The 22468-nt window shown below is 39.2% G+C and overlaps 1 protein-coding gene across 1 annotated transcript in view; it reads right to left on the bottom strand.

Moving 5' to 3' along the window:
• Window positions 1-357: 357 nt before the first annotated feature.
• The window catches only part of LOC114564184 (heparan-sulfate 6-O-sulfotransferase 3-B), a 47340-nt gene continuing 25229 nt past the window's right edge, over window positions 358-22468 (bottom strand). The window contains exon 2 of the mRNA XM_028591412.1: window positions 358-1126. Within this exon, the coding sequence (XP_028447213.1) occupies window positions 1123-1126 (4 nt within the window). The 3' untranslated portion in view covers window positions 358-1122. The remainder of the gene's footprint in view (window positions 1127-22468) is intronic.

The raw sequence follows: 22468 nt of genomic DNA, 5'->3' as shown, positions 1-22468 counted from the left end.
GATTGTCACGCGCATAAAAGCGGATGAGCTGGTATCGGCTCAGCGTCGACCTTCATCGCCGTTTGAATAAAAAAGGCCAACAATACAAGCTAGCTGTCATCCAGCTTTTTATCTGTGAACTTCTGCAGACATTGTGTGAGGTGCTTGGCAAAAGCTCGCACTTTGCAACAATGACTTTTAACTTTTAATTTTGTCTGCACAGATATAATGTAAAAGAGATAGGTGAACCCGTATCAGTGATTGTGATCTTAATCGACCATAAACCAGCATGTTACATTTTGTTATCTGCACCTTTCATTATAAAAATCTACAACAGGGAGATAATGCAGTGTAGTGCAAGCTTCATGGGAAGGATTTTCTGAACAGGCTGACTTCTCACAGTGTTACAAGAAGCTTTAACAAATGCATTTGATTATAATTCATCTTGATTAGTGCATCTTTTACCACTTTAGAGATGTTACAATACGTGCTATGTGCCTAACCTTGTGAGAAAACCTTGAGTGCTGCACCATACGCCATGTGATAAGATGTTTAAAGAGAAATCACTTCTCTAGGTAATGACTTCCTCCATCCCTGTGGTCTTTAATTTCAGCAGTAAATAAAAGAGACATTGATATTACCAGCGGTAAGGTGATTGAGACTCATAAGGTCTCTCCTTTCTCATTCCACTTTATGAACTGTAACATTCCCAAAGCAGAACAATAAAGACAATCACAATATGCTGCAATAAACGGGGCACACAAGTCTGGTGTGCTTTGAACGCAAATGCCGTAGGTTTGTTCCAGCTGACCATAACTCGTTTTAATGACTTTCAAGTGGGATAATGTGTCCAGCTCTTGCCTGAATCCTGTCTTCACCATCTCTCTGGTGAGCAGATGTCCTTGGTCTGTAAGAGCGAGGGTGTTATTCAGCATGCAAGGTCTCTGTGGATCATCTGTACATCTTGTCTGTCCTGTTTCTCGCAGACAAGATGAGATTGAGACTGGAGACATGCATTATTTGTAACCGATACCATTCCTTAATGGTGTCTGCGCTCCCTCTGGCAGCCCATAATGGACCGTTTTTGAGGTTCTCGGCATCTTGTTCGGCTTTTTGATGGTGACGGAATGGGGACAGTGGGTGTCACCTGGGAAGAAACAAGAAGAACGATGGGACCTTTCATTTACTTGTCAGGAAGCTGGCATTGCTAGCACTTGACATGATGTGCATACAGAGAGTACTTTTACCGGGAGTGGCAGATAACAACAAGGGAAGCAATTGCCCTTCAAAAGGGAAACGTTTCAGTCTTTCTTTTATATGACTTAAACAGGATAAAAACAAAATGTCACATATCCAAGGGAAGATTTAATGGCTCAGTTCTCACACCAATAATCATTAAAAGCCCTTAAACAATATTTAAGAGTGAAATGTGCTGATTTTGCACATTAGAGTCTATTTACAGGTTTGGGGGAGTACTGCTGCATACAGCATGTGGAAAGAAGTTGTATAAAGCTTTTTGTGGCTCCAGTGGGAGCTGCACAAAGTCAAGTCACATCAGCTGAAGAGTACAATTTTCAAAAAAAAAAAAATGGAGATGTTAAGTTGAAAATATGTAAGCTTACCATACCTCATCTCTGCTTGAGGACAGGGGCGAGATGAGAAACTTTTGAATAGGGGGACCAGACTGGGGCACAGTCTTAAAGAAGGGGGGGACATTTATAAAATGAGTAAATGTTTTTATAAGCTCTGTTTCCTGGCAACACTAAACTGTACATTATTACTATTACTAGTTACATTGTTTATTTAGTGCAATAAATGACTGCCAAATAACAACAACTAAATATTCTAATATAAAATAACGTGAATAAATAGCTGATACTTTTTAACTCCAAAAAGCCTACAGCCAGAGATAGATTATGAGAAAATGGACTCCTGGACGCAAAAGACACAAAATGATGCTTTGGCTTTGTTTTTCCGCGTTTTTAGTCTCTTTGTGGTCGTTTTGCATTTCTCTATACAGTAGTTTTTTTGACTACAAAAAAATTTTAACTTCATAGGCTACGGACGTTCTGGTAATAGGTATCTGGGCCTGTAAGTCTGTTTAGTAACCCATCCATGAAACTAACAAGCCAACTACTTATCGCTTTCTGATTCTGACTGAATTGTTGGTGGTCGAGTTGCATTGTGTGTAATGTAGGCACCAAGTTTTGGCAAAGAAGAACAATGTGCGGTATTGTATACAAAAGTACAATACTATTCAATTACCTAATTCTGCGACTTTGGGACTTTGTGAAGCTAAAAACAACAACACAGCAGCTCATAGAAAAATCTTCCTTAGCTGAGACATAAGAAGCCACTTCATGTATGGTAGGCAGCGATAAGAAACAGAACCATGTACTGCCTGAACACAGTGAGTGTGGAAGGAAGTCTCAGATAACCTACTGCTTCATCCAAATAAAATGTTGTTTGAGTTGAAATCAGCACACACTGTTTGGATATGAAATACATTGCAAGCTGGGTCATCGCAAGCCTCCATGCCTTTTATGCTCTTTGTAATGTCCATGCACCCCTCAGTCTGACACAAACATCTGATTCACAAACACAAAATCTAGCCTTGCTGCAATGATCAGCAGTATATAAGAGCATGGAGGAAAAACATCTTTACCAAAGGCAAGACCTAAATTACAAGCTGAATGCACCGCTAGAGGAATCAGCTGAGGATGCAGCTCTGGGATGGCACCATCTTTTATTTATTTATTGATTTTTTATTATTTTGTGGCATTTTTAGGCCTTTATTTGACAGGACAACTGAAGACATGAAAGGGGAGAGAGGGGGGAATGACATGCAGCAAAGGGCCGCAGGTCAGAGTCGACCCAGGGCCAGCTGCGTCGAGGAGTAAACCTCTATATATGGGCGCCCGCTCTACCAACTGAGCTATCCGGGCACCCAGGGATGGCACCATCTTTACTCAAATCTGTATGGCTGTGTATCTTTAACGAGATCTGTCATCTCATTTCAGCTCCTGGGAGGGCACCTGTTTGACCTCCTCTGCTTCTCAGGCAGCAGAGAACAAAGATTTAAGTAGCACTTAAGCAGTGTTGATGCAGCCCCATAAATGGAACATTTATAAATGGATTGTGGAACAATCATAGTAGATCTCGCATGCTACCTCCTAATGGTATAGTATAGTTGAAATGCACAAATGCAACTCTATTTACTGCCACTTCTAAGTGGGGTGTTTGGATTCAAGTGTCTCTACAGAGAAAATGACTGCACGATAACTGGACAAGACGTATAGGTTAGACATGAAATCTAAATGTCCTTTTACAACGGTAAGTGACTCTCTGCTGTCGTAATTGCTTTTCTGTAATTTCAGACCAATTAGACATTGTAATATGACAGCACAGCTTCAATTACCATTATAGTGAAAATCCTCCTGTCTAATTATGCCCTCCTTTTAATCTTTCTCTTTCAAAGATCTCTCCACAAGACAGCGGAGGAGGAGACAAGGCGTGTACTCGCATGGTCTTTGAATTAATAATACAGCTAGAGGAGAGACACAAGTACACAGGCTGGCAGTGGAAACCACAGTACATGTCACATCACATAACACAGTGCTGGACACACTGAGAGCTTTGCAAGCTGCTATGAGAGTCTTTCGTCTATTCACACACACACACACACACACACACACACACACACACACACACACACTAACACACACACACACAACTTCAGCTTTTCATCCTCTCAGTCCAGTCATTTAATGTCCCACAAATTTCATTTAAATTCAACCGTAATAGTTTTTAACCTCATTATGGAATCTCATTATCATCATCATCACCTTCATCATCATCATTATTGGAGCAATACAATAATTGCTGAGGTAGCTCTCTCTCTCTCTCTCTCTCTCTCTCTCTCTCTCTCTGGGTGAGTGAAAAGAAGGATGGGGGAATTATTAATGATATCAGCAGCTATTCACAAGCTCTGACATACAAATACTATCTAGTGATACTACTTACTTTTAGCTCCTGTTACTGTATCCCTACACACTGTTTTTAGGCATGGCTTAAGGATGGAAATGTCAGTCTGTCGGTCCCCCACTTCTAATATCTCGACAGCTATCGGCTGGATTGCCATCAAATTTGGTTCATGACTTTGGTGATCCCTGACTTTTCCTCAAGTGCCACCATTTTGACATTTTTCTTTTTTAGTAAAACGTCTCAACAACTACGGGATGGCTTGCCAATGGAATTTGGTGCAGGCATTCATGTCCTACTCAGCATGGATTCTAATAACTTCGATGATTTCTTGACTTTTCTTGTAGTGCCTTCAGGTCAAAATACCTGCAAAGTAACTTCAACAATCTGAAGCGCTTTTAGTGTTCCTGCTTATTGAGCCAGACTAAGTTATAATGAGTACTTTTAATTAAGATCAATGGAGCTGGCATTGATTTTTTGACCATATTATTACTGAGTGGTCTGCTTTATTTGAACTGCACCGGCCGAGAGCTTATAACCTCTGTGAGGAGGAGATTGTAATACGACTACTAAATATTTTCATGTTATTCTCGCAAATACCATAATGCTACGATCAATAAAACCTCCCATAATTACTTTTATGTGGTTCTTCCAAATTATAGAGTGGCTGTAATCATGATACATAAAAGTTTTAATTTCCTTTAATGCACATTTCTAATGGACAGACTCCTCTGCCAATTTAGCTGTCGGCCGTGGTGAGCAAATTAAAGGAAAATGGATGTGGAAACATTTCCCAGCACAAGAGGTCTGATTTGGAATTGGCTCCTTTTACTTGATTCTTCCATGTTCTCCAGCAATGGTTATTTGCAAATTCCACAAGCTACTACTTCAGACACTGGACTTGATACTGATTTTCAGTGTTTTCAGAATTTATTATTATCTTCAAGATTTAATCTCCCCAAACATCTAGGCAGGTGGGGCTCAAAGTTTAACAGTGTAATGAAGTGAGTGCCTCTTAAATATTAGCTGAGAGAGAGTCATGTAGATGAGGCCGATTATCTAACTTTCTGAAGCTCATTTTAGTCTCTACTTGGCACAGAGGATCAAGCCAGCAGCACTGGAAAGGTTTTAACCATGGCTATAATCCCTGCCCTGCTGAGAGACTGGATTTAGAGGGAAGAGTGCTTGTGTGTGTGTGTGTGTGTGTGTGTGTGTGTGTGTGTGTGTGTGTGTGTGTGTGTGTGTGTGTGTGTGTGTGTGTGTGTGTGTGTGTGTGTGTGAATAAATAAATGCAAGACTGAGAAAAAGGGAGGGCTAGAGAGGAAAGGTTGGGTAGAAAAAATAAAATAGAGAAAATAAGATATAGAAATTGAGAGTATAAAGTAAACATTTGGAGTGTAAAACTGGTTCTGTTTTTCATTCAGATAGATTTAGAGCTGAAACAATTAGATGATTAATCAATAAGTTGATCCACAGAAAATGAACGACAACTATTTTGACAATGTTTGACAATGTCAAAGTAAATTTTTTTATTTTATTCATTCTATTCATTTAATGTTTCTTTTTATAGGGACCAGTGTATCGCATGAACCAACGCCACATACCACAGCATCTACGGTCTAAGCTAGTTTCCAATGCCCGTCACCCGGCCTTTAAAATACACAAAACTCAAAAAACACAACATTCTTAGGATCCAAATTTTCAAATGTGCAGCTTTTCTTTGTCTGTAATTGTAAACTGATCATTTTCTGATTTTGGACAATTGTTTGAACAAAAACAAGCAATTTGAAGACATCACCTTAGGTTTCTGGGATATTGTGATATCCCCTCTTTCTGACATTTCATAGAGCACACTAGTTATTTAGAAAATAATTGCCGATTAATCTGAAACACTTTACTTTGAGACCCCCCTATTTAGCATTTATAAGTATTATATACATATTTAATACATGTTTTGTAACAGAGTATAATGTAGTTGTTAGCAGATATTCAGCATCCAGAAGTCTTCCAGTGGGTACCCATGAGTGGAGGCTGATGTATAACACTGTTGGACAATATAGCAAAACACAGTTGTACTAATATCAAATATGTCTTCATAGGTGAAGTTATTATTGCTGAAAAATACAGTAATAAACACTTTTCTGTTGTTTCTGTTGCGTGTCAGTTGCGTGGCGTTTTCTGTCTTTGCACACCAGAAACGTGTCTGATGCGGCGCTGCTGCTGCTAGCTTTGTCTGTCCACATGTATGTTTCCCATTGATTTACTGCACTCAAGCAGTAGTATACTTCATGTTAAACATAAATATATACTGATCTGATTACAGCAAAGATAACATCGGTAGTATTGACGGCAAAATAGGCTACAGAATATTTTGTTCTGTATTGAGAGGTGCAATATTAGAAAATCTTAAAATTTTAAATTAAATTTATATCTGCATTTATGTCAAAACCTAGAGACTTTCAAACATCAAAATGTCATTTATTAAATGTATTTGTGTCAAAATGACATATAACCATCTTTTCCTATTCTATTTTGAATGGAAAATAGGTGTCTGTCCTATTTCTAGCATGCATGCGTTTTCGGCGCGTCAGGCAGGTGTGTAAGTTGTGTGCAAGTTCTAACCTGTTAACATGGGAGCCAAAATAAAAACGGACACGCCACGCAGCTGACACGCTCACACCATGCATCCAGTGTGTAGCCGGCCTAAAGTGTTACTGCACTTATTCATTGATAGTGAAAATAATTGTTAGTTGCAACCAGATAGATAGATAGATAGATAGATAGATAGATAGATAGATAGATAGATAGATAGATAGATACAGTACTTATTGGTCTAATGAGCACTGTGTTCGATGATATAGTGAGGATACCGTGTCTGTGCAATTCTAGCACAGACTCAAGATTCAGCCTCATGGTTCAGATCGTGCTTTGCTTTTATCACTTATGTGATAACTGCAGAGTAAATAATTCATAAACTACGGCTGCTCTCTGTTTGAGGAACCATAGCTATAATCAAAGTGATGCTATCTGCCAGCCAACTCTGTAAATCATTAACTCATCAAGCCTTAAATCATTTCTCAAGGAATGATCAAAGGACACTCACGTAAACACATTTGTTCCATACAGTGAGCCATCATCTCAAAGCCTGGTCTTTCTGTGACATACGATACGATACAATACAACTTTATTGTCAGCCAAAGGCTGAAATTCTTTGTACATCCCTGGGTAGCTCGTTTAAAAATGAGGCCGTACACATACATCCAAACAATGAATGACATACACATACATCCAAATGAGGACATACACATACATCCAAAAACATCCAAACATACATGGGACATGAACATGTGAAATAGTAATGAGATGGGTTTCACTGTGGACTGTATGTGCAGATGAGATGAGTGTGGGTCCCCCTTTACTACAATTCATGGTGGAACAAAATTGGATTTATAGTCAAAAATATGCTCATGGAAGAGAATAACACATATTGTTATAACATTGAAGCTTTTCATTCATTTATTCTGACACCTCTTCCTTACTGGACACAACGCAAGCAAGCAAACGAGTGAACATCAGATTGTTTCAGTGTTTCTCAATGAAAATGTCCTAACCTGCTGTCAGTACTGCATCTGTAAATCGTTCTATTGAATTCTCTTTAAGAAAATGTTCTGAGGGTAAATTCCAACAAAGAAGATCTATGTCTACAACTATATCGGGCAACTTACTTACTGAAAATATAAAATACTCATTAAAAAGTAATTACTTCACTATTCATTTATTTATTGGCAAAAGTAATTAGTTACATTATATATATATATATGAAGTATATTATGAAATCAAATGTGTGTTTAAACATCTCAGAAGATGTCAGATCTTATGTGTGTGTGGAAAGAGAAAGGGAGACATTGGTCTAAGGTAGTCCTAATCTCACAGTGAAGTTTATGAACCCTTGAACTTCTAGCAAAAACCAGGTGATTCCTGAATGTGTCTACTAGCAAGCTAGCCAACGAGACACAATATTTAAACTCATTTTAAGTTATGCCAACTTTTCCTCTTTTGGTAGAGGCTAACCGCCTCCCCACATTTCTAGGCTTTGCACGAAGCTTACATGTTGGGGAGAAGCCATTTGGTCACCATCACCACACATATTTCTGATTTATATTATGAGTTTTAGCAACCACCATAATAGCAGTAAATCCATGTTCAAAACTGTTAACTTTAATCTGCAGATTAACAACTTTTCTAAATGCAACACTAGGGATTAATTTAATTAGTATTGTATTAGTGACACATCTTCAAAAGCTTGGTTAAGGCTTCATGCTAAGCTGCCCTCTTGAGTTCTTTCTGGCACTGAGTGGGCAGAATGTGCAAGCTGAGACTCCTGCCCTGTGCAAAGCAACTACTTTAAGCCTGTATTTACAGACACCAGACAGAGAAATCCTCTTCAGTCCGTCAGATCATAGGGTTAATCAAACAACAGACTGAAATAAATGATTCACAACAGTGACAGACTGAAGAGAGCTGGTAGTGTTGGAGATCAAGGTGACATGGTGTGTGTGTGTGTGTGTGTGTGTGTGCGCGCCTGCAAGTCGCTGTATGTCTCTTCAATGGAAGGGAAAGCAGGCTCTCTTTTTTGGGTGGGGGAGGGTGGAAATAAGTAATTTCAATCATCATACATTATACACATAATTCACACAAGAATCCTCTTGAGTTATCAGCAGAAGAGGTTCTAGCAGCTCTAAGTGTTTTTGGCTCAAGTGGATAAGAGAAGAATTTGTACCACGGCAAGGGGCATTTTGAGAGCTTAAGGCTGACAATCAAAGCTCTGATACATTGGTAGTTATTCATTTATTGTAACACACATAACCTCCCGCATTTTCTTTTTTTTAAACAGACTAAACTTTGACTAAAATCAAAACCTTATTTATTCAATATTTCTGAATGCCTAAAGACACATCAGGGCTTATAGAGCAGCCTGAGAGCAATGAAATATGCACATGCATAAAAAAACAAAGAACAGCAAAATCCTACAAAACACAATATTCACAGTGATGAGAATACTGTTAAGACTACTCGATCATTGCTGTACAAGTACTGAGTGAAATGGAAAAGCAAGAGGATCTCAAGTGGAAATAACTGTCTGTTATCTAATGAAATACAGATTTATTTCAGAGACAGGTATACAGGTTTATTTGAGAGAGGTTTATTTTTACATTACATGTCATTTAGTTGACGCTTTTATCCAAAGCAACTTCCAATTAAGTGCTTTCAACCATGAAGGTAAAAACTCCGGACAGCAAAAATCAAGTGCAAGCACATTAGCTTCAAATAGGCCAAACTACAATGAGTCACATGTAAGTGCAACTGTAACTGCAAATTTTTTTGTTTTTTTTCCAGAGAGGGACAGGTTTATTTCAGAGAGGTCCCTAGAAGGGTTTTTCGATACACTTGGCCTCTGAATTTGTGTAAAATAATAACCACGTCAGCATTATTCGTAGAGAAAAACGACTGTATTGGTGCAGGGGAAGTATTGTTTGGACTATTTCTGCTAGGTGATTTGTTAAAGCACCCATATTATGCTCATTTTCAGGTTCATAATTGTATTTTAAGGTTGTACCAGAACAGGTTTACATGGTTTAATTTTCAAAAAACACCATATTTTTGTTGTACTGCACTGCTGCAGATCCTCTTTTCACCTGGTCTCTGTTTTAACTACAGAGTGAGACCTCTTTTCTTCTTCTTCTTCTGTACTATCTTTGATTGCACTTGCACATGCTCAGTAGCTCAGATGTAGAGCATGTCAGCTAGCTAGCTCCATAGACAGTAAAAGAAAGGCTATTTCTCCAACTTCGGTCAGTTACAAGGCAGGATTAGCTGGGAGACTTCTTCTAAACGAGGGCACACATGTAAGTAGTTCTTTTGTAGATTATGGTGAACTTGTGTGTGTTGTAGCAGTGCTTTGCTATTGAGAACGAAGTAGCATGCTAACGTTAGCCGCTAGCCTGCTAACAGTTGTGGTTAGCCAGCTCGTTTTGGCTTGTGACGTCACAAGCCGTGCAGATTTTGACCAGCTCACCCGGAGACTGAAGGCAGGACACATTCAGAAACCGTATCTCACTCAAAACAGCATGGATGGATTTTTTCAAAGTTTGTATGCGTGTGGAAGCACCAGAGACACAAAATAACACCCCAAATCCCAGAAAAAGTGTTTTTTTCATAATATGGGCACTTTAATTATTAAATGTCAGTAAAGTCAGAAAACATTGATCTTGTCATGTTTGTCAGTAGTGTGGTTCTGCCACATTAAGCAATTATTCACACTTTGATGTGTGATGTCAGGCTGACGGCCGGGCAGACTCAACGCTCCTCTTTGCTCCACTGACTCCATCAGCCAAAAAAAACACTGAGCCTCAGTGGACCGACAGCTCCGCACAAGTTCACCACCCAACTGACTGTCAACCCTTTACAGCTCACAGGTAGAATACTGCTCCACTTATCAAGCCCTAATGTTTCACTTTCTTTGTCACATGGGAAACATCTGACACGCCTGTTTTTATATCGCTTCTTAAAACCTATGTCTTCTTCGTGGCCTTTGACACCACCTGATGTTGACATTTTATTGTATGGCTGTTTTCTCATGTTTTATGTCTCTTAATTTGTTTAATTTTTATGTTATGCCTGTGTGAGTTAGGTATTTTATGTCTATTATTTATTCTTCTGTACAGCACTCTGGTCAACTTTGGTTGTTTTATAGTGCTCTATAAATAAAGTTTGATTGATTGCTTTTCGTTATAAAAAAAGGTTACATGCAAATCACATCTGCTTGTATGCATACTGTACAAACACATTTTTGCTACAAATTTGCAACCTAAAACAATTATTTAGAATATTTGTGCCTCTGTAAATTTGGTTCAATATCATTTAGACCAACTCTGACATTTTCATAGAAGACTCCAAAGAGGTAGCCTGGTTCCGCCCTCCTACGTACTTACGCTCAATTTTCATTTACCTTCAGTACTACGTCTGGGTTCGCCGTATAGTCTTGGGTTTTCTCCAGCCATTGGCGGTCCAATCAGCGAACAGAGGGAGTGGCTGAGAACGATGACGTTGAGGCCATGCGCTTACTGCGCTAGAGTTGCGGCGGAGAAAGATGCGAGCGAAGCCATTCGGTCCGTTGTGGCAACGCTGGCGAATATCCAGAAGTTAAAGCCTGAGCGAGAACAATCTTTGCTGAGTTGTGTTGGTGGACATGATGTTGTGGCCCTCCTCCCCACGGGGTTCGGGAAAAGTTTGATTTTCCAGCTCGCTCCGTTAGTGGTGAAGGAGATGGCTAAGTTAACAAGTGTTAACTTCAAGGAAGTTAACACTTGTCAATGGAGAGTGGCCAGACTCTCTGTACAAATGAAATGTACGAGAGTCTGGTAGGACCAGGCTACCAAAGAGGTACCTTTCAGAAGATTTTGAGTAGGCCTGTGTATTTGTTGAGCACACAAAAGAAGGTACTTGTGGTTAAGGCTGCTAAAGGTTGACTGAAAACTCAACATACAATAACCAAGAATAAAGTATTTTCACAGACTCTTGCTGTTCCAATAATGATGCTGTTGTTGGTGTGTACTCGTACAAAAGCTTTTCATTGGTGAAAAATAGTTTGACCTGCAGACATTTCTGTATTTTTAAAGGTCCAATGTGTAGGAATTTCTTCCATCTAGTGTTGAGATCATATATAGCAATAAACTCTCTCGCACCACGCAGTTCAAAGTATGTATTACAGCTACGGTAGCCTTCACGCTTCAAAAAGCCGGTCTCTTGCTCTTTTCAATATCCTTTTCTTTTTCTGGGCGAAGAAGAAGACTCCTGTTCCTGAAATTTGGATTTTGAATATATGTGGTCCTCCATGTTTCCTTCTTCAAACTTGCCGGGGCCAGGAAGCTACGATACCCATTAGCAGCATAAGCAGCTCCTGTGAGTTGATCATGTGACAGCGAAAATGCGAAAGGCGGAGCAGTATGTCCTGTATGTCGCTTACCGGCTAACGTATTTCGAGATGACGCATGAATATGGAGCGTCTACCCCAGTTCTTGCGAATGCAAATGTAAAATTTCAAGCCAAAAGGAATACTTGGAATTGATGGTGGAGGTAAATATTCATGAAAAAGGACAAGTTTGTGAACGGGCAACACAGATTCTGATAATGATTTGATAAAGTAAACACGTTACACACTGGACCTTTAATGAGTCTCGTCCCTTGTTTCATTCATGGTGGGAAGAGTGTATCATTAGAAATTAAATTAACATTTACAACTGCTATTTTATTTCTATTTATTTCATTTTTAGTTAGTTTACTGCTAACAGTAATCAGTAATGTGACTTTGTACCACACACTAATGAACATTTGAAAATATATTCTGCCTGTTTTATGTTTGCAGGTTTTGGTTTCTAATTAATATTACATGAATAATCACGACCATCATAATGTTCAGTGTTACTAGTGACTGTGCTTACCATAGAAATAGAATGAGAGACAGACATTGAACTGTTTGCCATGATCATTTGAGTAGTTCAAGAAAAAAATAGCAATTGTTGTCAATTGTCATGGTGACAACACACGTCAGTGGGGCTGTCAAGTGCGTCACACTCACTATCATTTAAACAGTGGTGGAAGAGGTATTCAGATAATTGACTTAAAAGTAAAAGTGCAGGGCACCTGGGTAGCTCACCTGGTAGAGCATACACCCATATATAGAGGTTTACTCGTTGATGCAGTGGCCATGGGTTCGACTCTGACCTGCAGCCCAGGTTGTAAACGTGCTTTTAGCCTCTTAACATGTTTGAGATGTCATGACAAGTGCCTTGCCATGTGAAGTGATTCCTTCCGAGAGAACACAGTGAATATGGTTGCAGTAGATGTGAAAGAAATGCATAAAAGTTGTGCTAATTCATACCTCTGTTTAGTTCCGGTGTTGAGACAGAAAGACAAGTGCTTAGGGACCTTCTACAAACTACAACACCGAAAAGCGATACAAAAATATTTTCAAAAATAGGCATATGCTTATTTTTTTTAAAGTAAGTGCTGTAGTACAACGAGCAGGAGACAAGTTATAACTGATGTAAGGTTTGGAGACACTACCTTATCTAATCATTAAATTAATATATATTTTTGTAGTATCTCTTTTCAGTGTTGTAGTTTGTAGACGGTCCCTAAGCACTCGTCTTGCCATCTCAACACCGGAACTAAACAGAGCTGAATTAGCAAAACTTTTATGTATTTCTTTCACATCTACTGCAGCCATATTCACTGTGTTCACTCGGAAGGAATCACTTCACATGGGTAGGCATCTCGACCATGTTAAGAGGCTAAAAGCATGTTTAAAACCTGCCCTGTTTCAGCCTCCTGGGTGTGAAAGCTAGCAGTAGCATAATTCATTGTAGGCAACACTGATTATTTTCATTTTTCTCGCTACTGACAGCACTACATGACAACAAACAACATAGCTACGTGTTGAAATCGACCGGAATTCTCCTTTAATGCACTCAGTTACATTCCACCACTGCATTTAATATATAGAATTTGATGGCTTACCAATAGGAATATGAAGCAATTAATACATCTAGCGGCAACAGGTATAGTGCATAAAAGACGCCTCTGAATGCTTTATACTACTCCACTGCAAAACTTCTCCTCAGTGAATCCGCAACTTTCCGCAATTTGGTTTACATAAGTTTATGTGAAAGTTAGCCCGTTATAAGGTGACAGTTTTTTGCAGTGGCAACGGTACACATCAAATAGACACCGCTCTTACCATCCTGCTATGTTGATTTAAATGGGAATGTCCATTCTTCTTTCATTCTATTTCTACGGTGCACAGATACATGATTGAGGAACAATTGAAGTAATGTATGTGCACGCAATCCTGTGTGCAATGTTCAGGTATTCTCTTAAGGGCATTATTACCACAAACTGTAGGCTGATTTTCTCACACTGATTGACAACTGAAGATGGTATTTTCATGAAGAAATTAACTGTGGCACCAATCTCTTGTTTTGCAAATGGAATTCTATTGATTGTAAGAAACGTGTTATCAGGGTTTTAAATGGCTTCTCTTTTTGTTCCACTGCCTCAACGCTTTTTGAGGACTCTGCAATTGTGAAATGAAGCCTGTGAAATCAATATGTGCCACAGTCAATTTTTACTCATTATCATCAAGATCCTGGGAATTATTAGGAGTCAATGTCAGGAAAATGCCTTCATCAACAAATACAGGAGTAGCAAACTGTAGTGTTCAGCTCATAATTAACACACAAGATCTCTTCAGATATGCGCGCCCATGGTCAAATGAGAGTAAATGAGAGGAATTAATCTTAGTCTGTCATGTAAATGTTGCCAAAGACTTTATCAGTACTCACACATTTATTGTATTTCAAATGTGCAAATATGAACTTTCTATTCCAATACATTTAGGAGAATAATAAAGATCCAAGGGAATGAGTTCAAATTCAAATGAGAAAAATAAAATGTTCTCACTTAAAATGGTGTCTTTTCAAAGACATTGCTCCCATTATAAACAGAATGGGCTGTCAACAGTTTTCATATAGACTGTCTCTTCAGTAGGAAGTAGTTACAATTATAATGAGTTTTTGTAAGTGTTATTTTTCAATGCTATGCACCATTATGTCGGTGTGGAAGCAGAAAACCCATATCTCAAATAACAAATACTGCCCAAACTATCTGCATGGCACAAGACACCACTGAAGGTACAGTAAGTGAGAAGTGAGTGTTTTGTCATTTGGCTGAACTGACTCTTTAAATGCAGATGAGATGATGTCAGTGTATGTATATATGACACTGTTTACATGCCTGTTAGTGTGTGTGTGTGTGTGTGTGTGTGTGTGTGTGTGTGTGTGTGTGTGTGTGTGTGTGTGTGTGAATTTTATGATTACAGGATTTTTTGAGAATCCCCCTTTCTCTGTTTCATTATTACGAAGCCAAATCACCAGTAAACACTCAATAGCTACTTGTTAATTTTGTGGGATGATGCTTTACTTTACTTTGGGCGGCACAAAAAAAGGGAAAGTAATGCGTGATGAGGTACTACTTGGTAACTATTCAGTATGATGTATCACTTTCCTTGAGGAGTCACAAACAGTAACTAATGTAAGTAATTAGTAAGTCATAGTTTGCTCCTCACTCATTCTTACTAACGACTCACCATTTTATGTACCATATTTTTAAAGTGTTACAAATCTGTTATTATGTTTGAGGAGTTTTGGAGTCTTTGTTTCAGGCTAGAAACCCTCTGTCGGGCTGATCTCCATCATTGGGTTGACTTTGACCGTCACAACAACAAAACAAAGCCAAAGTTGCGACCTCCGGGTCCTGCTGTTTTTTCTTGTTTTTTTTCCAGGGCTGTCAGCTCAGGTCAGGGTGCAGGGGAACATGGCCGCAGCACGGTCAAATGCCACAAGAGTGGAAAAGCTATCAAACTGCTCTGTCTTTGAGAGTTTCAACAGAGTACTGACACGTGGTCTTGGCTATAATGTAGTGTACTGTATGGTACTGAGTGGAAGCACTTAAAACAACTATTAGAGGTGCCACCTTTAGCCCATGTAGAGGGGCAGAGTAGTTTCATTACTATATATAGTATATTGACTCAACCCAAAAGACTGGATGCCATCTAAAGCTCAGTTTAACCGACAGAAAGAAAAAATATCCTGCCACAACTCAATCTGCATAAAAATTATCATCAAAATCTTGAAATAACATTTAAACTTTGGAAACTTGCATGCGTGTTGCTTTAGATATTTGCAGGTATGGAGAAATGAGAATGAGAGCAACCTTGGTACGCGATAATCCATCACATCCCAATATCAGAGTTAATGAGTCCAATAAACCTTTGAAGACCTGTTTCTAGCTGTATTATTGATGTTACAAATATAGCTCTGCCGTGCTATCAGTTAATAAGAGATGTGAGCTATCTGTCACAGCACATTTCCCAGAGTTAAATTGAGTAGTAGAGGCCAGATTGATACAAATAACTACTGTTTTAATTATTTAGGATCATCATGGTGAAATGAAGATTGGTCTGTCTTTATTGCATTGCAGTGAGACTGATGAGCTTGCACGAATGACAGAATGCATATTTAATGTCTGCATATAACGTTTTTTTTTTTCTTTCAGCTCTTTACCTTAAATTGTGTTCAAGGATAATTCCCCCTCTGCTAAGTGCTATGGAATACATAACAACATAACAAACATTCATTATGGGCGGATTATTATATGCTCTTTGGGTTACTTCAAGGCTTGCTAAATTATCTCCCTCTAGTTTGGGGAGGAACTAGTGAAGCTTACCAATGGCAGAGCTGTTTTCTTAATCCTGAAACTCAACAGGAGGCACTAATCCTGCTGTAAAGTTGTTTACTGGGTAGTATTACTTAGCCGTCACCATGAATGCCAAAGTACCCTAGCGCAAGGCATATTGTTTCAGGGGCATTGCACTGCCAGGGACACTGTGCCCTGATCGTGTTGTTGAATACTTATTTGTAGAAAGCCACATTTCCTTCATTTTTCAGCTTTATTCTAATCCTGAAAACGCAATATTAACGCTTCAGACGCTTAACTTTCTGATTATTTTCACACAGTTCCCCTTTTTTTCTTTTCACGGAATGATTACAAAGAAAGTCACAGCCTGTGAAACATTTACCACAAGTGCAGACACTTAATATTCTCAAGTTTTATCACAATGATGAGAAATCTGCTCCTGCTGTGTCAGCTTGTTCTCTGTGGGAAAATATGCACAGGCACAAAATGCTTGACTCCATAAACAGTATGAAGTCACATGCCAAGACACGCACATGTACCAGGCTGGTTACCTGTGCAATGGGTTTGGAATATCAATGGTTTATCCTCAATGAAAGTGAGGATTTTATTTTGCAGTAATGCTAAGGTTGTCTTTGTAATATTGTGTAAAAAATGTTTTATCCAATTACTGCAAGGTGTCTGACCAGATAGAATACTGTAACATAGATCATGAAAATCAATATCTTTATATACTTGACAGACAAGATATATGAAGCCAGCAGTGGAACGTCCCCCTACAGTCCCACTGTAGTTGTTATAATATATAAGCAGCCAAATCTTTCTTTGTTTCATTTCACATCTTCCCCCGAGAGTTTATTGTTTAGTAGTGTATGTGATAGTGATTCGCAAACAGTAGTTAGCTGTGCCTTGTGGTTATAGCGTTAATCAATCGTGTACACTAACCACATTTTACCGTTTCCTGTGTTTCTGTAGGAGTAGGAATAAAGGTGGATTTTTTGTCATTTCTAAGCATACACTCAGCCCGTGGACCAATTCCAGTTCTTTTTGTCAGTGCCTTTTTAGTGGCGGTTGGAGGAAACGGGAGCACCCGAAGGAAACCCACGTGAACTAGAGGATGGATGCCCGACGGAACAAGACGGGACCCGATGGACCAGGCCGGGTTCAGACAGACAGTTCGGGTTCGGGTTGGGCTCGGTCACATCAGCACGATATTACTGGGCCTCTTGTGCGCGCCTGTGTTAACGTGTGCTTGTTTCTCCGTGTGTGCTGATGCGCTCATCTGTTGACATTTCCGAATGCCTTCCTACAGTTGCTTTATAAAAGTGGGCTTTCCACACAAACAAACGCACATGTGTCATTAGTATGGGAAAAAAAAATTATTTTAACTGTGTCAGTCTCGGTTCGGGCTCGGACATAAATATCTTAATGCCTGTCGGGCTCGGGTCGGTTCGGTTACTGCTCTGTTGGACGCGGGCCAGGCTCGGACAGAAAAATGCGGCCCGATCTGCACTCTAACGTGAACACAGTAAGAACATGAAAGGCCAGTACTCAGCAATACTGTGAGGAGACAGTGATAACCACTATTACTTACTGGTGATAAACCGAAGTCATATATCAGGAGATACATTTTCATCCATGTCACACAAACTGTAATATTCACAGACACCTTGGATGAAAAAAAGCTTTGCCTGTCTACCATCACCACGTTGTTTTTGTCAATTTCCTAAGTGACAAAAGTGTCTCCTGAGTATGATGATACCTTACAGTTTCTAACATAACTGTAACAGTTATGTACATCTATTAACACATCCCTGTGCTTCACAGTTGCATTTTTTTTCTCTCTCTCTCTCTGTTACCATTTTATGAGATATGGTAATACCGGTAACCAACAAACGATGTGTCTGCTCACATGACACTTCATCCTGATTATGGAGTCAAAGGTTTTGTACCTTTTCATATTTTCACACAGTTTTTTTCTGGTTAGCATTTTGTAACCTTGTTAAGAAAAGTGCTATAGAAATAAAGTTTATTATTATTATATTAAGCCAATAGAGCAGGTTAGAGCAGCTTTCTCTTCATTACAAACAAGATTGTGAACACTGTGAGCAGAAGACTTTCAGGTGAAAACTACAGTCAGTGCACTCACTTTGGAAAACCACAAATTATTAGACGCCAAGTGAAAGCACTTGAAGTTTCACTTTTTTGCAGAGTAAGAGCACATTTGGCATAAGTGCATCTGAAAAACTTATGTTTGGACCTATGTCCAACTTGAGCTTACAGTAAAAGTTTATTCTTGACCTTGGATATAGTAGCTTAACAAAATAATCTTAACTCAATGTCTGCTTAGTGGCTTTTTTCAGTAAATCCACCAAATAATTGGAGGTACTGTGTGTCTTGAGAATTACACCATAGTAATTTTTCTTGATTGTATGAAGAGGTTTGAGAACATGACTTAAATTAAAGCATGCATTTACAAACTTAAATGCAGTTTAGATCTTTATGTAAATTGTTCCACAAAAGGGGGTCTTGCGTTTCTCACAAAACACATCCAAACAATCACGTTAAATTCAACATCTGAGAGAAAAACCTGAATATTTTTCTTCGGCAAAATACATTCGAGGAACAACATGACACTTGGAATCTGAGGCATACTGAGCAAGACTATATTTAAAGTGCTCATATTATGCTTTTGGGCTTTTTCCCTTTCCTGTATACAGCGGATGTAAACATACATCCGTTCTTATCGCGAGAACGTGCGATACTATCGCGAGAACGTCACATGCGTGAAAAAAAAGGTTGCATTTAGAAAAAGAACATTGGGAAAGGCTTTAGTAACACAAAAACATGACGGGGACCAACGTCACACGCTTAGGAAAACAATAAGGGGGAAGGCTTAAAAAAAAAAATTGTTGAAAAACACAACACGCAGGACGCGATCCCAGCTCTCCTGGGTGAAAGTCACCCAGTGTGTGCTGTGTTTTACCCAGCCACCACCCACACCAACATCCCTCTGCGGACTTACGTCCTTTCATACTACTTGCTACGGCGAAAATTCACATGTAATGTAGGTCAATGTTTTTCAATGGCGGCCGAACGGCATTGATAAACATGCTAAAAAGCAATTATGCATCTTGATAACACGCAAAAATGGCATACGAATTGGCGTGTCATACATACGCCACTTTATGAGATCAGTCTGACACACAGCGTGAAAAGAGGAGCTGCAGCAATGTGTAGTACAACAAAAATATGGTGTTTTTTGAAAATTAAACCATGTAAACCTATATATATATATATATATATATAATACCTCTAAATACAATTATGAACCTGAAAATGAGCATAATATGAGCACTTTAAATCAATTGTTGACATATTCTCTTTGCCTCTTTGTACATGTTAACTTCCTAGGACTGAAGGTAAGGGACTAATGAGATTGGAATAATAGCTTTGACTGATTACCACCTTTTCACCTCAGCCCGCCCTGCCATTTAGCATCTGTGACCCCTCAGCCAATTACTACTTGTACTGTGTACCACTGCAATCTCTGGGAGGAAGTGAGGTCCCTGCCAGCCGTGGCTCAGGATGACTTTTTTTGTGAAGCTGATGAGCATCCAGCTAATCCATCTCCTCATGCCTCATCTTTTCCTCAGACTACATGGAGCTCAAAGAGCCCAATGCTCAGTCATATTAGAGCAGTCCTCCATGGACCATATGCAAAATGAGGAAATATTCAGATGGATTGTTTTTTTGATGTATGTTCTGCACGCTGTATCTCACCACATCCTTCCTGGAGAGAGAAGTTGTCACCGTATTCATGAGAATGCATGAATTCCCTCACATAAATCTTATACTATCTCGCTCCCTTTTTCTGTTTTCAGCCTCAAAAACCAATTCAGCATGTGCTTTGAATATGTATATAAAGCAAAACAGGATATAAGGTGGGTTGTGTTGAAGGATGAAATGACCTATACTGTAATGTATCACTCATTTCCTCTGTGCTACATGGAGACCATGGAGATCCAATATGGACTAATGTAGCATTTTAGATAGAAATCAGAGAATGAAGCTCCATTTCACAACAATGTCCCCCAGGCAGCATTCAGTGAGAGCAATGAAGGCGTTTGTAAAGGTGGAAAGAGAGAGCTGTCGGTACTGTGAGAATTGTGTCCTTGAGTTAGTCAGGGTTATAGAACTCCGTCGCCAATTACCACATGCTGCTCTGTTTGACACTTCTCTTCGCAACGTGCTGAGATATCAACACAAACACTGACACATTCAAAAGGTTAAAATACCCCTATCATCAGAAAAACGCAATAACCCAACAATAATCAATAACCCAGGAAACAAGTTGTTTCTGGGAGATTGTATCACGATACAGTTTTTAATCGTTAATGTTACAGGTTCATATCTTCTGCCGACTCTATTATTATATGGGCTACTATGTGTAAAACGACTATGCTCTGACGTACAGCTGTAAGTCACAGACCACAAAGGGATGAGTGGCACGGCAGGTTAGGTATCTCTGATTCAACAACCCATCTCTCTCTGTATCCTACTCAGGCCAAGCTGAACCCCACAGCTTTCCTAAAGCTCCACTTTGCCACGAATTAAGCCTTAATGCGACTCTTCTGTCTATTGATTTGTTAGCCATGCATTTCCTGTCCTGCTTTGATGTCATTGTGGTGTCAGTGGATGGAAGATTCCAGATAAAATTATGGAGGGTTTTAGCTTTTAAGCTTGTTATTTCAGGGGATTATTCGGCCGCAGTTGAATTAACATTTTTATTCTTTTTTTGGCCACAAACTGGATTATGCGACACTGTTCTGCAGAGGCGATATCAAATGCCCATCACTGATATGCTACTGCCATGAACCCCCACTAACGCAGAGGAGACCAGTGCTGATTGAGTCTGGGGAGAGCTCTGTGTAGAGGATTTCACCAGCTTGGCCTACAAGCTCAGCAGCACAGTGGAGTAAAAACTGGGCCGTAGAGCCGGGGATCTGAGCAAAATAATACACATGCACTAAATGCAGAACAAAGAGATCTTTATGTATTATAGTGGAATATTCACTGATGCTGCAATTCTGCAGCTCTGTGTGTACAATATTTCTATGCAGTGGCATTTCTATTACTTATTGACTGAACTAACCAAAAATGTCCTGTTGTTTTGGTTCCCTGTTTGAGTGGAAAGAAATGAGTTTTGGTTTCTTTGACCCACAGGGGCACTGTCACAGCTAGCTGGAAGGAGCTAAACTTCTGCAAGAAAATAACCCCCGCCTGTGTTCAACACACAGGGTGTGTTCCACTGGTCTCTCTGCAGAACTCAATACACTGCATGGGAACAGAGTGAGCCACAGTGCAAAGCACCAGTATACAATACAAACAAAAGGCAGATTAATGGCCAGGATAATCACAACGCAGAGATTTGTCCCTATTTGTGTTTGTATTTTTCTGACTCAACTATTTCTACCCAGTACTGAACTTTTCTCAAAGCTGTGAACAGCAGCTGGGCTTCAGCTTCTCATTCCTGTCCTTACACGATGCAGCACATTGTCATCAAAAGCACCACTGAGCTGCAAAATTTACATTGAACACAATCATATCACTTGAGGATTATTTTTTGGCAACATACAAGGGACTGTATGTTAATTATTAGGGGGGAGACAAAGTCAGAAAAGGTGGAAGGTGCTGTTTTTTTCTTGTCCTAGATTTATATTTTATCATTTTTGTGTGATATGAACAAGACCTGAAACAGTGAAAACTAATTGGAAACTAACAATGGTATTTTGATAATCAATTCATTTAATTTCAAGTTTTTTTTCAGAGAAAAGGTAAAACATTCTTTGGTCTCAGCTTCTCAGTTGTGAAGATGTGTGACATTACTTCACCTCGTGTGATAGTCAGTTGAATACCTTTGGGTTTTGGACTGTTCTTTGTTCAAAACAAGAATCGTGAAGATTAAAGTGAGAGACATTTTTCCCCATTGTCTGACCTTTTATATGCAAAGAAGCATTAGTTGCTGCCCTAATATAAACATAATAGTTCTTGGCATTATGTAATAGCCACCTTTATAGCTACTTATTGTCTGCTTTAGTGTGGTGGTACAGTATGTCTGAGCTCTACAATCATTCTATGTAAATGAATAGACCCTTACTTCACTTGAAGCAGTCAGTGAGCTGCCATTAATGTT

The sequence above is a fragment of the Perca flavescens genome, chromosome 11 (genome assembly GCF_004354835.1).
Source record: "Perca flavescens isolate YP-PL-M2 chromosome 11, PFLA_1.0, whole genome shotgun sequence".
In the NCBI taxonomy this organism is placed as follows: domain Eukaryota; kingdom Metazoa; phylum Chordata; class Actinopteri; order Perciformes; family Percidae; genus Perca; species Perca flavescens.
Note: the sequence above shows the minus strand (reverse complement) of the source record. Positions and strands in the feature narration are given on the sequence as shown.